General features: G+C 52.4%; 2 protein-coding genes across 2 annotated transcripts in view; one reads left to right on the top strand and one right to left on the bottom strand.

Moving 5' to 3' along the window:
- The window catches only part of CHD2 (chromodomain helicase DNA binding protein 2), a 54,557-nt gene extending 51,522 nt beyond the window's left edge, over nt 1–3,035 (top strand). The window contains exons 35-39 of the mRNA XM_009576201.1: nt 535–713; nt 1,118–1,217; nt 1,748–1,964; nt 2,338–2,587; nt 2,702–3,035. Of these exons, the coding sequence (XP_009574496.1) occupies nt 535–713; nt 1,118–1,217; nt 1,748–1,964; nt 2,338–2,587; nt 2,702–3,035 (1,080 nt within the window). The remainder of the gene's footprint in view (nt 1–534; nt 714–1,117; nt 1,218–1,747; nt 1,965–2,337; nt 2,588–2,701) is intronic.
- An 8,442-nt stretch (nt 3,036–11,477) lies between these two features.
- On the bottom strand, nt 11,478–15,462 carry RGMA (repulsive guidance molecule family member a). The gene is made up of 2 exons (XM_009576202.1): nt 14,833–15,462; nt 11,478–12,307 (listed from the first exon to the last, which is right to left on the bottom strand). Exons 1-2 carry the CDS (start codon nt 15,460–15,462, stop codon nt 11,606–11,608), a joined length of 1,332 nt encoding a protein of 443 aa, XP_009574497.1. The 3' UTR covers nt 11,478–11,605.
- Between the last annotated feature and the right edge of the window lie 94 nt (nt 15,463–15,556).

Raw genomic sequence — 15,556 nt, 5'->3', positions numbered from 1 at the left:
TTCCCTCTGTGGTGCATGAAAGGTCCAGTCAGGCAGTAGAAACCTGTCTGATTTACTGTCTGTGCACAGTGTTGATGCACACAGCCGAAAAAGATGATGCTTTCATCTCATGTCTTCCAGTTTTGGTAAAAGCAATAGATTAAAGTGACCACAGATGGGGATGGACAGGGAGGCTATTGAGTGAGCACTCATTCAGCTGGGGCTGTTGGTTCAGCCTGTTGATGCTCGGTTACGCTTCCCTGCCTGCTGTGGGATCAATGCGAGAGCAGACCGTGTGCGGTTACGGTTTGCAAAGCAAATTGTTCCCCTCTGAAAGGGGGGGCAGCAGAGATGGAGAGACTCTCATCTTTTTCTGATTATTTTCTGCAGCATGTCTAACAAGTTACTATTTTCATAGCTGATTTCTCCTTGCCTAATGGTCAGATAAAGTTAATATCTCATGCTAATGAACTTCTTCCAGCTCTGATTAACAAGGGAACAGTGTAGAGCCCTGTGCCAAATGAATCACTTTCTGCTCTCTGTTGCTTTTTCAAGTGCAAGGAAAGGATGAGACCAGTCAAAAAAGCACTGAAGCAACTCGATAAGCCTGATAAGGGACTGACGGTTCAAGAACAGCTGGAGCACACACGCAACTGCCTCCTAAAAATTGGGGACCGTATCTCTGAGTGCCTTAAAGCCTACACTGACCAGGATCATATCAAGCTATGGAGAAGGTGAGGGATCATTTTGTTTACTTTGGCTGGTCTATGATATTTAAAAATGGCAGTCGGAGGTTGCTGGGTTTTATGTGGGTGAGTGTGCCATTTGCTTCTTATTTAACCTGTGAAATCTTGCGTTCTCTAGCCCACTCAGTCCACGACCGGTCTCAGGTGAGGGTTTGGTCTGCAAGTTGTGCTGGTTTCATTTAAATTGATTTCAGAGCTAGTTTGGATAAACCAGTGCAAACCTCTTTATTTTACTTTGAAGAACTTGGTTCCAACTCTCCTGATCATCCTGTCCTGAGCTGGTTTGAGACTATTTTCCAGAGAGGGTAGAACTGATTTGATGCTGCTTTGAAAGCAAATGCTAGTTAAACTGCTGATGTAGCAATTAACAGAAAATGTTCTTGTCCTTCTAGGAACCTATGGATATTTGTGTCAAAATTCACAGAATTTGATGCCAGAAAACTGCACAAACTCTACAAGATGGCTCATAAGAAAAGGTCGCAGGAAGAGGAGGTGAGATCTGAAGTGCTGTCCCTCCGGTTGCTGTCTTTAAAACTTGTTGCACTTGAAGCGTCAATACTTTCTGTCTCTTATCACGGGCTTTCTTTATTGTTGTTGACATTTCCTTAGCATCTAAACAGTCCTGGTTGTGTTTGCCTCCTCTTTCACGTGGAATTTCTCCTCTCACCTAACAACACTGGTCACTTCGTCCTGGCTGTTCTGTCTGTTGCTTGGTGTGGCACATTGTGTTGAGTTGACTTTTTGAGTGAAAAGCCTGGGAGTGCTGCCCTGTAGAGATAGGATGTAGAAGCAGAGCTGCGTGGGGCAGAACTGCGCCTGTCTTCCACCACACTTGTACCGTTGCCATTCATATCACCCTTGGGCACGGTTGATTCACAAAGCCCTCACGAAGTGGTGGGTGGCCCCCAGCATGGGGAGTCTCCAGACAAATCCAGAGCCTGACAGATGAGGCCATTGCTCACACAGTCTGAATCTTTTGGTGGAAGAGCAGTTGAGCTGTAACCCTCTCTTGCACCTTGCAGGAACAAAAGAAGAAGGAGGACATGTCCAGCATGAAGAAGCCGTTCCGCCCAGAACCTTCAGGCTCCAGCCGCGATTCTGTGATGTCCCAGTCTCACGTGCCTCACAATCCTCATTCCCAGAAGATCCACCTGCCCCCTTCCCACACCCAGCAGCAGATGCACGGGCACCCACGTGACAACTACAGCCATCCAAACAAGAGACACTTCAGCAACACAGGTGAGTGCTGGCAAGCACAAGGAGAAACTATCCCTTCTAACCTAATGGCTGTTTGCTCTTGGACACCAATCCTTCTGGGACTTGTGGCTGCTCAGGTTTAAAGGTGATGGGATGGAACATATGTTATCATTGTACTTATTGCTGGACTAGAAAACATGATGATATAGTGATAAAAAGAGTATAAGAACAGGACAGAATAAGATTTGCAGGAATAATGATAAAGAAATTCAAAGAATAAAATTGGGCCCACTTAGTTTAGGGAGGAGAAAGTTAAAGGGGCACAGCAATAGTTAAAATTTTTTTGAGAATTCAGCAAAGTAATGGGCTTAAACTAAAGTACGAAAGACGCTTACTGGTGCTTTCTTCATTGCAGACCGAGGAGAATGGCAGAGGGATCGAAAGTTCAGCTACGGTGGCAATAGCAACCAGATGTGGGGTGGGGAGCGGCATCACCAGTATGAGCAGCACTGGTACAAGGACCACCACTACGGGGATCGGCGATCTCGTGGAGAGCCCCACCGGAGCTCTGGGAACTACAGACCAAATAACCTCTCCCGCAAGAGGCCATATGAACAGTACAATAGTGACCGAGACCACAGAGGCCACCGAGACTATTACGACAGGTAATTCCCTTTCATGTCTGAAAGGCTGGGAGGAGTTTACAATGATGTACCCGTCCGCAGTGGCCAGGCTTTCCTTGGGGAACTGATCTCCATCCATTTGTTTTCTCTCTGCAGGCACCACCACGACTCCAAGCGTCGACGATCCGATGAGTTCAGGCCTCAGAACTACCACCAGCAGGATTTCCGACGGATGTCTGATCACAGGCCACCCATGGGATACCATGGCCAAGGACCTTCGGACCACTACCGGTCCTTCCACACAGACAAATCGGGAGATTACAAACAGCCTCTCCCTCCACCTCACCCTGCAGTGTCGGACCCTCGCTCACCCCCCTCTCAGAAATCCCCCCACGATTCCAAGTCACCTCTCGATCACAGGTCACCTCTGGATAGGTCGTTAGAACAGAAAAACAATCCAGATTATAACTGGAACATTCGGAAAACATAAAGTGACTGAGGGGGGGAAAGCGCACGTCTGAAATACTTGGTTTGATGCAACAGTGGCTGGGTTTTCCAAGCCAGCAACCAGAAACTCTGAACATGCTGCTATCATCTTGCTGGGTCAAGGAGGATTTTGGGGGAGCAGGTGGAGGAAGATTTTCCCTCGCTCTCGGTTCTGGTTTGGATTCCCGTTTCCTTTCCCCTCTTCTACCATTGAATGCTGGAACCAGCCTTGCTGCCTCATTCTTTGTTTCGTTTTTGTTTTCGCCCAATCCAATGGACCCAAGGGAATTTTCCCCAGCCAGTGTTTCCCCAAACCAAGAAGGCAGATCAATGCTGCTTAGGATTGTGTAGAAGGCTGTGTGCCTGCTCTGACTTGATGTTACGTGACAGATGCTGCTTTGGACTGGGGATAAACCGGTTGGGCTGGGCTTTGTGTGTAACCGGCATAGGGCAATGGGAGAATATTCAAGGAGGGACAGGAGAGTCCCTCAGCAGCCAAGCTTGGTTGAAAGAGGGACTCGATGTCCCTGCAGAGTGACTCCAAAGCAGCTGGAGCCATGCTGGTGACAATCCATTGCTTTTCTGGCCACATTATCATTTCTCATGTCTTTATCCATTTCAAGAAACTGGCTGTGCTTTGAGTGCTGTTGTGTCCCCTGCAACAGAAGAGGTGCGGAGCATCCTCCTCCCACCTCAGGGCTGGAACTGGCAAATCTTGACTCCGGGGGGCTTTGGGATATGTGAAAAAAAAGATAGACTTCTTAGCAAAGGCTTAGTTCACTTCTAACCAGTAAGAAAGAAATTGGGGTGAGAACAGTATTTCCCAGTGGACAGGGCTCAGAAATTCGTAACAAAACTCCTCTTCTCTTCTGACGTGGACAGCTTGGATGGTCCAGGAGCTAATACAGATGCTGACTGGGAGCTGCAAGGTCAAAAGACAGCTCTGGGCATCTGGGGATCCTGAAGCTCCTAATCTCCCTGTCACTGAAGTGCTCTAGTCTTTGGGCAAGTCATTTTTCTCTGTGCTTCAGGGAACAGTCATCACAAGCTTTTACTGCAACCAAAGGATAAGGGATGGTAGAGCAGAGTTAAATAGGAAGCCAGTGGACTGATCGCTGTCCAGCAAACGGTGACCTTCCTGCCACCGTTCCAGCTGTCAGCAGTAACTCTGAATTGCTAAAACTACTTGCACTGAACGACCTTCTGTCTGTCTAAATTGGAAATGTTCCTGGGGACTTAGCACCTCCGTGAGCAGGGAGAGAATGAGGAATTCAGGCCTGGGTCCTTGAAAATCCTTGGAGCAAATGTCTTAAGAGCATGGCAGAGGGAAGAGAGGAGTCTGCAGCCCAGCTCAATGGACTTCAGAGCAAACACTCCTCTTAAGTATTTGAGCCACAGTGTATGATGCAGAACAGTGTCCAGCCTGGAGACTTGGTGTGGTAAGAGGGGCTGCGCACAGATTGCTGGCCAGAAGTAGCTTGGGTGATTATTTTTCAGGTCCTAGGTCTTTGTTCGTAGAGTCACATCCCCGAGACCACAAAGCTCTCCCAACAGGGCTGTCCAGAGCGTGGTGTCTGGGGATGCATCATCTCCCGGAGCTTAGTATTAAAGACCAGGCTGTTCCAGACTCCTCTTTTTGGTGGGGAACAGAAGCTGGGCCTCCTATTAAGATGCCAGTATCTGACCCTAATAAGCTGTGATGTCCTTTCCCCGAAAGACTGAAAGGAGATGGGTGTTCAGGGCTGGCTTCCCGACTCCAGTCAGCGCCTTGGAAGGCGCAGACAAACCGACACTAATACCCCCATGTCCCCCTTCCACGCAGTGCATCCCTTGAAATCCGCTGCTGTCACTCACTCCTTTCTGAGCCCGCTGCTTTAACGGGACACACGGGAAGTGTTTTGCTCCCCTTTTGTTTTTATTTTGCAAGATTTCCACCAAATGCAGGGCAATTTTGCTTCCTTAGGGGGGGAACCGGTACAGGCAATGCTGTACTGCCCCAAGAAAGTGTTACACTTGTGTTTACCTGGGCAGGAGGAGGTGAAGGCGAGTCTTCCACAGTCCCCCTTGGAGCTGCCGGGCGATGGGAGGTGTTGAGATAGCGTGTTTCCACTGCGTTTCTCACTAAGCTGTGATTGCAGGTGCACTTGCTGTGATATTCAACAAAGAGGTCCTTTCTTTTCAGAGGTATTAGCTTTTAATGTGAAAATGGAAGAAACCTCAGAGAGGCAAAGAGAATTGCTCTTTTTGTTCACCAAGCAGTGCTATCGTGATGGAAAGTTTGTGCCATACACTTGTAGCAAAAGGCAATACTGGCCAGACCAGTGTTATGGTTGGTGCAGGAAAACTTTGAACCCCAGCAAGAGGCTTTTTCTGTGTCCAGACGTGGGGGTTTCTGCTTGTCTGGGATTCTAGGTATGAGGTTGTTTGGGGTTTCCTTCTTGTGCAACAGCAAAAGCTTTACCCATATCCACCGAAGAGCTGTCCCCGCTGTCACGTTAGCCTGCTACTGAAGTCTCATAGCTTTGTTCACTTGTGATGGGTAGGTCTTCACTGGGTTTGGCTTTAATGAAGCTGGAGAACTAGATTTGGGAGAAAGTCCTCCCCAAGCGCACACACACACGCACGTGTTTTATGTCCCCCTCAACAGGGACCATAACCCGACACAGTCACTTGGATATGAGTGGGATCAGAGGGGACAGGTCCACAGCCATAAACTTCACTGTGGTGTTTGTGTCAACATCTGGTACAGCTCTTCCTTCCAAACCAGCTGCGGGATTCCCTCTAGCCTCTTTGCAGGAAAAAGTAGCAACTTGCTGGGTTTTTATTTTTAAAAAAAGAGTTTTTCAGCCTGACCCCTTTGGAAATGGTGTAAAGTTGTGAATTCACACGATGGAAGTCCTGCAGACCAAAACCTGCTGTGGACAGGTGATGCGATGCCCAACCAAAGTGGATGCTTAACAGCTCTCTGAAGTCCTTAGGTGAACAGTTTAAGTAATCCACACAAAAATACTATTCTGCTTTCACCTGTTTCCTCCTGACCTCCGCCTCCCCTCCAGGGAGAGAAGGACTCTTGCTGTAAAAATGTGGACTTTTAAACCTGTTGACTAAAAACAGTAATTAATATTAATTTATATTTGTGAAAAAATGCCACTGTCCTAGTGATTTCTGATGTAAATATGTTGTTTATATAGTATGTATTAAATTTTCCTACATTGTAAAACTGCTGTACTTTTGATTCTTGTATATTAAAAAGTGTTACTGAGATTTTCAGAACCGCGCCAGCGTGGTGTGTCGGGGGGGTCCCACAGCCCCTCGGTACGGCGGCAGGTCTGGTGGTAGCACAGGGCGAGCACCTAAAACCGGGGCTGTTACGGAATCACAGGGCCCTTTCCTGCCAGCCGCGGGCATGCCAGGATGGGTATTTTCACTGTGCAGGAATAAGCATGTTCTTCTCGGCTGTTTTACATAGTTTTGCAGTCTGCGGTGATAGAGGCTTGGAAACCCCTGTGGATGGGAATTTCCACCTGATGAGGAGAAGCTGTGTGTTTCCTCACCGATTTCCACCAGCATTTTACTGGGATGGAACCGACGTTTATGTGTTTATCCAACGTCCGTCTTTTCTGGATCTCTGTGGGTGTGTAAACTTCTTCTTGACCCTTTCCAGGGAGAATTCCCCTTTTTCTAGGAGAAGTGCAGCTCCAGCTGCATCGGTGGAGTTCCCTGCTCCGAGGAGCTGAGCAGGACGTGCTCTGGCAGGATGTGCATCTCCCCTCTCCCCAGGTGGGATGCGGAGGCATCCTGCGGGCTGCTTTTGTTTGGTCTTTACCCTCCACCCGTTCACACTGAGGCCCACACAGCAAGACACGGTGCAGGCATTGAAGCCATTCCTCCCGAGTTATAAGAGCTCATTGTAAAAAGGGCTTTTCACACCTGTAGCCACTGTGTCCAGCCTTTCCCAGCCTCTCTGCTGCTGAGCCAAGTTTCAGCCAAGAGTGAAATTTCACAGCTGGCTGTTAGCTGTGGGGCTGTGGCAGGGAGAGGGGGCTTGGCTGGAGGGAGGCGCAGGGACTGTGGGGAGCTGCTCCAGGTGTCCCTGCCCGGAGCACAGGGGTGTGAATCTACCTGAGGCAGGTGATCTTTTTAATTCAGCACTGACTCATCTTTTATCCAGGGGTACCTACAGGAAAGCTGGAGAAGCAGGGGCCTGAGGAACCGGAGCAGTGGGGCAGGTAAGGATACGGGCACCCTGATGCCGGGGGACATCGGCACCGGCTCCCCGGCACAGCTGAGCCCGGCATCCCCCATATCCAACCCGTATCCACAGCACCATGCTGCACACAGTTAAATCCTAAGGCCTCGTCAAAGCCAATAGGGAAATGACCCCTTGGCGTGCTGCAACCTCCCGCATCTCTGCAGGTCCAGTCGGTCCCACAGAAGCGTCTTCTCCATACGGACATGGTCCATGTGGTGCTGTGGCCATCCCAGGGTGCTGGCAGGGCCGGGGGCCAGGGCTGGGCTGTGTCCACGTTGTGCAAGCTGGAGCCGTGGTCGCTGCATGAGGGGACCCGTTGCCCAAGGTGGTCGGCAAAGCCGTTGTGTAGCCGCAGGGAGCAGGACCCCCAGCCTTGCCTCACACCCACCCCAGTGAGGGGACGGGGAGGCCAAGCCCCCGCTTTTTGCTTTATGCCGTGCCAGATCGGACCCTCTAGAGGGCAGCCGGATCCCAGCAAAAAGCCATTTTTTGGTGAACAATATTCTGCAGTTGTGGTTGTTCCCAGAGAGCCGGGTGTGAAGAGCGGCCGGGCGGCTGCGGTGTCCCCGCTCCCCCCGAGCGGTGGGATGCAAAGCTCAGAGCAGCCAAGGCTCTGGCCTGAGGGCCCGCACAGCCATAACGGGGCTTGAAACCGTACCTGAGACACCAGGCTGTGGCACTTAAGCAGCCGTCTGCCACAGGACGATGTGCTTTAAACAGAGGGGTAGGATGGGACGGGACCTTGGAGGCCCCAGGGGCTGTCCGCAGAGGCCCGGGCTGCACCTTCACCGGCTGTGGAGCGTGACCTGGAGAGCAATTTGAACCTCTCAGAGATGCCATAGGGTCATTGCTGCCACCACTGCCCTGGTGTCCCTGCATGGCCTGTGCCTTCCCCATCATCTCCTGGGGAAGTTTCAGTGCCGCATGTGATTAACGAGGATGGGAGCATCCCGGTCACTCAGGGGTCACCATCCCCTTACATCCAGCACTTTGTCCCCCCAGGAGATGCAGGTGGGATGCTTTTGCTGCCCACTCGCTGCCCAAGGCTGGTGAGCAGGGGACCATTGGTGATGTCTTGGCATGGCAGCAAGCGAGGGAGACCCCCAGTCCCCCATGCTCTGGGCGTATGACTTTGTAGATTTGGCTGAAGCCGAGCTCTTGTGACGTGGTGCAAATGGTGGCAGAAGGAGCGGGTTTGGCTCTTTCCGAAAGCTGCTGGTTTGTCAGGGCTCTGAAGGAGGGGGAGGTCAGGTCTCAAATCTCTGGTGCTGGGTGCCTTTGCATAGATTTGCTCAAATAATATGTGTTTTCAGTTGGTGCCAGTGTCCCACCTGGCCTCAGCATCTCCCTGGCCCCAGCTGCAGGGGCAAGGAGTCCTTCAGCTTTTCAAAAAAGGAGAATGAACAAAAAAAATTGCAGTTTTGGTTTCCCTCATTAGAGGGCAGTAACAGACCCGACAGGGGCCAAGAGCAATGCCCAAGAAAGGGGAGATCATCGGGGTGCACATCCCAGCAGCCGGGGTGAGCAGGGGAAGGCCGACGGTACCCGCTTGGCCTCTGTTGCTGCGTGTCTCCTTTCCCAGCAAGGCTCAGCTCCAGTAGTTTATTATCTATATTTTCTCCCCCCACCCCCTTTTTATTTTTCTCATTTGGCTGTAGATAAATAAAACCCCAGAGTGAAATTCTCAGGAGAATTTAGGACAGCTCTCAAAGGGAAAAAGCTGCTTTAGTGAATGCAGAAATGGGGCAGCATTCGCATCCGGGGCGGCGAACGGCACCATCCAACACACCAGGAACAAAATGAGACCCACTCATTTATTGTCAAAAAACCTCAAACTTTACTTGCGTTTCTCTCAATAAATAATTTACAGTATATACACGCGGTGACACTCCCGTGGGTCTCAACACAGGGAGGAGGTGGGGGGGGGCCTTCTTGTAACGCCCCCCCCTTTGCCTACGTATTTTTTTTTGTTTCCAAGTATCGGGTCTTTCTTGGCCACACTTCACCTTTAACAAGAACCGGGTCAAACACAACCAAAATAAAGTGCTTCACTGTTTGCTTCTAAAATAGGGATACCCCAACCACCGTACGACAGCTGGCCACCACTGGAGTGCTCACCTGGACAGTGGGACTGAGCCACGCCATAAACAAATAGACTTTCCTTGGCTGGAAATTACCCCTAAACCACAGCGCATCGTGCCGTAGAGTGATCGCTTTGTAGGAAAGGGAGGTCTTAAGAGAAGTATTGACTTGTTGGCACGCTGTGGCTTGGCTAGCTAAGACTGCTTTCAAGAAGCACCGTGTCTTCAGAGGGATGCTTTGCCCAGCTGCTGTTATCTATGGGGTAACACAGCAAGAAACAAATGTTTCCTCTTACCCAGTGACAAATTTTGGCTTTCAAAACTTGCATTTTGAATTTCTAGGGAAGACAAAACCTTGGTTCTTTCTAGAACAAAGGAAACAGAAAGTCCAAATCAGCCTGGCTAAGCAATTAGTGCATTGGGAAACTAAACTGTCCTGTGCCGCGGTCCAGTGGTTGCTCTCCTCAGCGCCTCCGAACTGTGATATCCTTATTTCAAAATCTCCCTAAACAGAATACGTGGGGCACCAGCAAACAAAGCAAGGAGCAAAGTAGTAAACACATCTTTTTGTTTCTTTTCTTTCCTTAAACATTTAAAAACCAATTACATCTCTTCATCTGTACAGTCACACGAGATCAATGCCAGGGCTCTATATATTAAAGAGACAATATAAATTACATCCATTGACACAATTTTGCATTTCTCTGCTGCTTTACAAATGGAGCTCTAGAGCTGTTAGGACACAATGAATAGTCACGCCGAGTATTTACACCAGGCTGCCTCTTGGCACCAGTTCAGACTGCCAAACGTAGCCTGTTCCCACCTCTTTTGGTGCTAGCTTGTCTCATCACGCCCAGAGACCTCCCTTGAGAGCAGGAGGTGCCCCCCAGAGTGACATGTGTTTTGGGGCTTGTTTCTGGGAAATCCCCCCTGAGGAAAGGAGGGGAAACCCACCAGGAGGTCTCCAAGATGCAGACCAAAGGTGGTCTTGCTGTTTGTTCAGTGAGCGATGAGGTGAACCACAGAGGAACGTGGAGAGGAGGAGATGGGCAGCACTATGTGGTGGGGGAAGGAGATTATCGATGGTTTCGAGGCAGGGAACAGACATTTGGAGGCAGCTGGGGGGGTCCTCTGCCGCATCCCATCTCCTGGCTGGATTTCTAACATTGCCCCATTTCCGATTCAAGCCCAGAAGGACTTAAGGTGCAACTGGTCTGCAATGGGGTTGCAAGTCGTGGCCCCAGGAATGAGGAGCGGAGCAGAGACCTAGCAGCAAACAAACAGAGCGCAACGCTCCTGCTCCATCCCAGGGCCTGGCCGAGCTGCGGGCAGGCGAGTGGGTGCTGGAGGGAGGTGCGGATCGGGTCTCACACTGAGCAGCCTCCCCGCTGCCAGTTTTAGGGGACTGGAGAGCAAATGGTGCGAGGAACTCATCCAACGCTGGGCAGAAGTTGCAGAAACTGCCTGAATACTGGCCAGGTTTCTCCCGTTGCCATCAAGAGTCCTCGATGGGTCCGGGTAGAGACAAGGGAGCCAGGAATAAAACTACGGAGTGAATCAGCCGAATGAAGTGGCTAAAATAGGAGATGCCCTTTGAACCACAGCAAAAGCAAGCCGAGGCTTGAGGAACATGTCCTCCTTCCACCCAGAAGATGCCTGGCACCAGTGGCTGGGCAACCATGGGACCATTCCCCACCATTTCGGCCCCTTGCACCACTTTCTGCAACAACGGGGCTGCGGGCAGAGCGGGACATGCCCAAAAAGCGGAGCATGGCCCCAGCGAGCAGAAAGCCCAGCCCTGTTGTGCTGGCCAGGCTTGGCCCCGTCTCGCTGCTCTAGGCCCTCCTTGCAGGCTCTGCTCTCCGAAGACAAAGCCACGTTCGTGCACGCCAATGTCACAGTCACCACGTGCATTTTCGGGACCTGGGGGAGCGCTTCAAGGAGGTGGGGGCTCCTCAGCACCCACACTACTGGGAGGAGGGGGAGGAGGAGAAGGGGAGGTGAGGAAGGTCCAGACAAGGAACAGTCCAGCAAAAACTCCTGACTGGCCTCATTGGTAACACGTTCCTCCCAGGCAAGAGCTGGGAAGGTGGAGGACCTGGTGCCAAAGAGAGGGGATGAGGTTTGAGGACAACCCATGCGGCTCCGATATCCAGCCTCCCGTTGTCCAGCACCACCATCTCATCCCTGGTTCCCTCCTGCTCCCTCTCCCTGCTCTCCATGGCGTGAAGGAGCAAACCTCTATAACAAGCATAACCAACACTGACTCAAACACAGCAGTGCTACCCAGAGGGCAGGGCGGGTCCCCGAGGGAGCCGTGTTGCCCGGGGCCAGGTCCCGTGTCCTTTCATAGAGGTGCAGCTTGTCTTTGTTGGAGTGAAGCATCTTCACGTCCTCAAAGGCATAGTAAGCGGCCAGCATGAAGTTGACATCCCCCGTGGTGAGGAGGTCGAAGACGCAGGACTGAAAGTAGAGGTCCTCTACGGGCAGCTTTTCCCTGCACTTGGCCGTGGCCGTTTCATACGTGAAGGCCTCGGGGGGGGCCGGTAGGCTGGGCCCCTTCCTACGAGCACGACCCTCTGTGGCCTGAGCCGAGCGGATGGTCTGGAAGTCAATCTGTTGGTTGAGCGGACAACCGCGGAGGCACAGGTAGAGGCCCTGACTGTCCCGGTCCTCCACAGCGTTGACCACCTCCTCTGGCATGCGCACGGCAAAGGTGAGGTACCGGCCCACCTGCCTCACCACAATGGTGGTGCCAATGTACTTTGCCTGGATCTCGATGTGTTGCCCCGACACCTTCTCAGTGATCTTCAGGCTGTTGGCTCCGTGCTTGTCCCCACCGTTCTTGGAGCCATCGGCAAAGGCAGCGGGGAGCTCGTCCATCTCTGCCTGGTACACTTTCTGGTCTACACACTCCTGGAAGCTCTTGAAGATGATGGTGAGCTGTGGGGGAAGAAAGAAAGAAACAGGGTTACAACTAGCGATGACCACTTGAGAGCATACGGCCACCACCAGGAGAGGCATGGGAGGTGGAAGAGCTGTCTGCTCAGCCCAGCCGGGAGCTTGGCCTTCAGCTTATGGGCAGGTGCTTTATCCTAGAGACGTTGCCCCAAATTTAGGCACCCAGACGTGGCCATCCTGCTTCAGCACAGGGATGAGGACACCGTGTATGGAGTCAAGACCCAGAGGCTGGACTGAACGTACCACCTGGATCTGCGCTGTTATCTCCAGGCCCAACACAGGAGCTCCCTTCTAGCTGGAGCTGGTTGGAGTATCACTACTCACAGGCTTGTGGCGGCATGCCCGCGCACGCAGCACTGTCTTGCCTCCAGGGCCTGGCAGATGGCAGAGGGGGACGAGCCCTGACTCACCTAGAGATGGTGGAGCTTCTCCTCCGGCTCCCACAGCATTTACATCCCAAGGGCTGGACTTCTTCCTTTCCCTGGCCACTCCCAGACCAACAGAGTCTTCTCCTCTGGGCCCCAGAACACATCGTGCCCCATCTCAACCATGCAGACACACACGTGTTCAGCATGTTCAAGTGGGCAGGCACTTCTAGGGGTGATATGGGCGTAGACTGAGCCCAAGACGGCTCCCCACCCTTGGCTGGGCTCCCACACAGGTCCCTTGCTGGAGGAAGGACCTCACAGCACTTGCTCTTCCCTTGCTGACCTGGCTTTGGGGGGAAGGCTGGATGATGATGAGGAAGAGTAGAGTTTGCATGGGAGGAAGAGCAACTTGCTCTTCTTCCCATGCAAACTCTACGCTTCCTCTTTCACCTCTTGCAAACTTGCTCTTCCTCTTGTAGGAGCAGTAAGGGGGCCACTCCCCCCACGTAGCCTCCATGAAGGGGCAGACAGACCTGGCCAGAGCAGGGCAGGGCTGGAGGAGAGATGATTCCAGCAGCTACATGGCAGATACGCCCGAGGGCTGAGTATGAAGGGAAAAACTGAGGCTCCCCAAGGTCCAAGCTGAGCACGGTGGTGGCTCCCAGCACTTTCTGTTCCCAGTGGTGCTGGCGAGGAGCCCAGAGCTGTCCAGAGCCCTGGCAATGTCCCTCTCTCCCACCCACTCCTCTGCTGAGTGCCCAGATGCTCCCAGCCCCATGGCAGCCCTCCTCAACCATGTCATGAGGCACCACTGTGCCCTGGGTTTCAGGCTGGACTACTCCTCACATGGACCTCCTGCTACCTACTCTGGGTTCAGCCCTGCCTCTGGGCAGACCAGAGAACATCATGAAAAACACAATGAGCCCCATGGACCGAGAGGCTCCCATCCTTTCTAACAGCACATGGTCCTCTAGCAATGACCCAGTAATGCTTTCCACAGCTCATGCTGCAGAACTCATGACTAATCGCTCCTCACCACAAGCCCGTGAGGCAGATAATGGGTGAAAAGGCTCAATTAAGATCGTGATCCTGGGATCCAGCCTAGAAATTCCACATCCCTGTGGTCCTTAGAGACCGCTTCCCTCAAGCAAGACTTCCTTGCAAGCTTCAGCAGGTTTTGATGTCTTTTGGTAGGTAAGGAGTTGAGAGCATCATTAAGTATCTTTAAGGAGGCTTATCAGGGACAGGTCAAAACCAAAATGCCAGCTCCAGCTCAGACTAAAAAGCTCACATCTGGAGCTGAGAAGCAGTCCCCACACACAGGGAGAAGCAGATCTCCCAGGCACGGCCGGACAGGACATCTTCCAAAAGCAAGAGGATGCCTCCTGCTGAGCCTCCCTTTTTTTGGCACAAAAAGTCGCCTGTTAGCTTTAGAGCTTGTGCACCACGGAGCAACGTGACAGTTCATCAGCTCCAGGTCTCTCCTGAAGCTGAGGCCATGTCACACAAGTCCTGCTGTATCACGGCAGCACATTTTCACTTGGGTTTTCTCAGTGTTTGCCCTGTGCCCTCAGGATGTTTATTTAGGCTGTCAAAGCACCACCAGAACAGACTGTGCCCCACAAAATGCCTTGACTCGGCTGCAAACCAGAGACAATTACAGCCTGGGCAGAGGGGAAGGCAGCACGAGGAACTCAGCTCCCTCCAGGCTTTTCCCTGCAAGCTGGAGCCTCCCTGGAAGGCAGTTCCAGGTTTGCTTGGACCTCGGGTGTCCCCCAAAAGGTGCCACCATCATTCCTGGTCTGGCTGTTCACAGCAACCTGGAGTCCCTCAGGTGGGAGCCCTCTTAATTTGCCATCCCCGACTTTGGCCATGATTGCCCTCAGAGCTGCAGCATCTCAGCCTGCTAACCGTGATGAGGCTGGACGTGCTCAGGAAGAAACCACAGGCCATTTAAGCGAAGGTGGGGACAGAGGAAGGATGGGCATCTGATATTTAGGGCCAAACGCTCCCACCTGGTCTTACCCTCCCCAAGGACATGTGCAAATGGTGGAGGAGAGAGACAGTGGAAAGAAAGGCTGTTCAGAAGCACCTCTGCCCTTGCCCAGCTCTGCTCATGGGGATGTGCCCGAGGCTCACCTTGCTTGTGGCAGTGGCTGTGGAGCCAGGCAGCACCGGCGTGTTGGTGACCTGGACGTTCAGGTAGTTATTGTCTATGAGCGGCCAAGCCCCTTGCACCTTGCAGGTTTGGAAAGTGTCTGTGAAAGTCCTGAGGTGGGGGTCCCCGAAGAGCCCGCAGTGGGTATAGTTGGGGGCAGCCGAGTGTTTGTGAAAGCTCTTCTCATAGTGGCAGATTTCGGGGCTGTCGGAACGCTCCTGGCTATCCCCGGGGGGCAATGTCCGGAGGCGGGGCTGGGACGTGGGACCATCCTTGGAGCAGTTGTGTTGCACCATGAGATCGTCTATGCCATGCACGGCGGAGTGGTAGGCCAGGTCACCCCTGCAGGTACGGGCGGTGCGGCGGGGGCAGGGTGCGTAGGCGCGCAGCGCCGTACAAAATTCGGGTGCCTCCTCCGTGCCCAGGTGGTGGGAGCCTGACGTGGCTGCCCAGAACTCAGAGTTGCACTTGAGGATCTTGCATGGAGATGTCACTGCAGGAGGGGAGGAAAACACAAGGTGGTCAATGCTTGCATGCCTGTATGTGGGACATCCAACTCTACCCCCACCAAGAGGCTGGTGTCCTCCTCCTGCAGCCCAAACTCGTGACATTGGCTCTACCGCGTGATGGGGCCTTGCTCACCAGACATGACCCTCTCACATGATCCAATTCTTACACATCAAAGACAAAGAAACCAACAGGATC

This window comes from Fulmarus glacialis, unplaced genomic scaffold (genome assembly GCF_000690835.1).
Source record: "Fulmarus glacialis isolate BGI_N327 unplaced genomic scaffold, ASM69083v1 scaffold18834, whole genome shotgun sequence".
NCBI lineage: Eukaryota > Metazoa > Chordata > Aves > Procellariiformes > Procellariidae > Fulmarus > Fulmarus glacialis.
The sequence above is the reverse complement of the archived record's forward strand: the minus strand, read 5'-3'. Positions and strand labels throughout refer to the sequence as shown.

What these genes read in the sequence shown, in the direction of transcription:
- RGMA (XM_009576202.1), bottom strand. Translation starts at nt 15,462, where the DNA reads ATGTCACGAGTTTGGGCTGCAGGAGGAGGACACCAGCCTCTTGGTGGG. An exon ending in CAGCCACTGCCACAAGCAAG is followed by an intron (nt 12,308 to 14,832) that starts GTGAGCCTCGGG and finishes CTTCCCCCACAG; the next exon opens with CTCACCATCATCTTCAAGAG.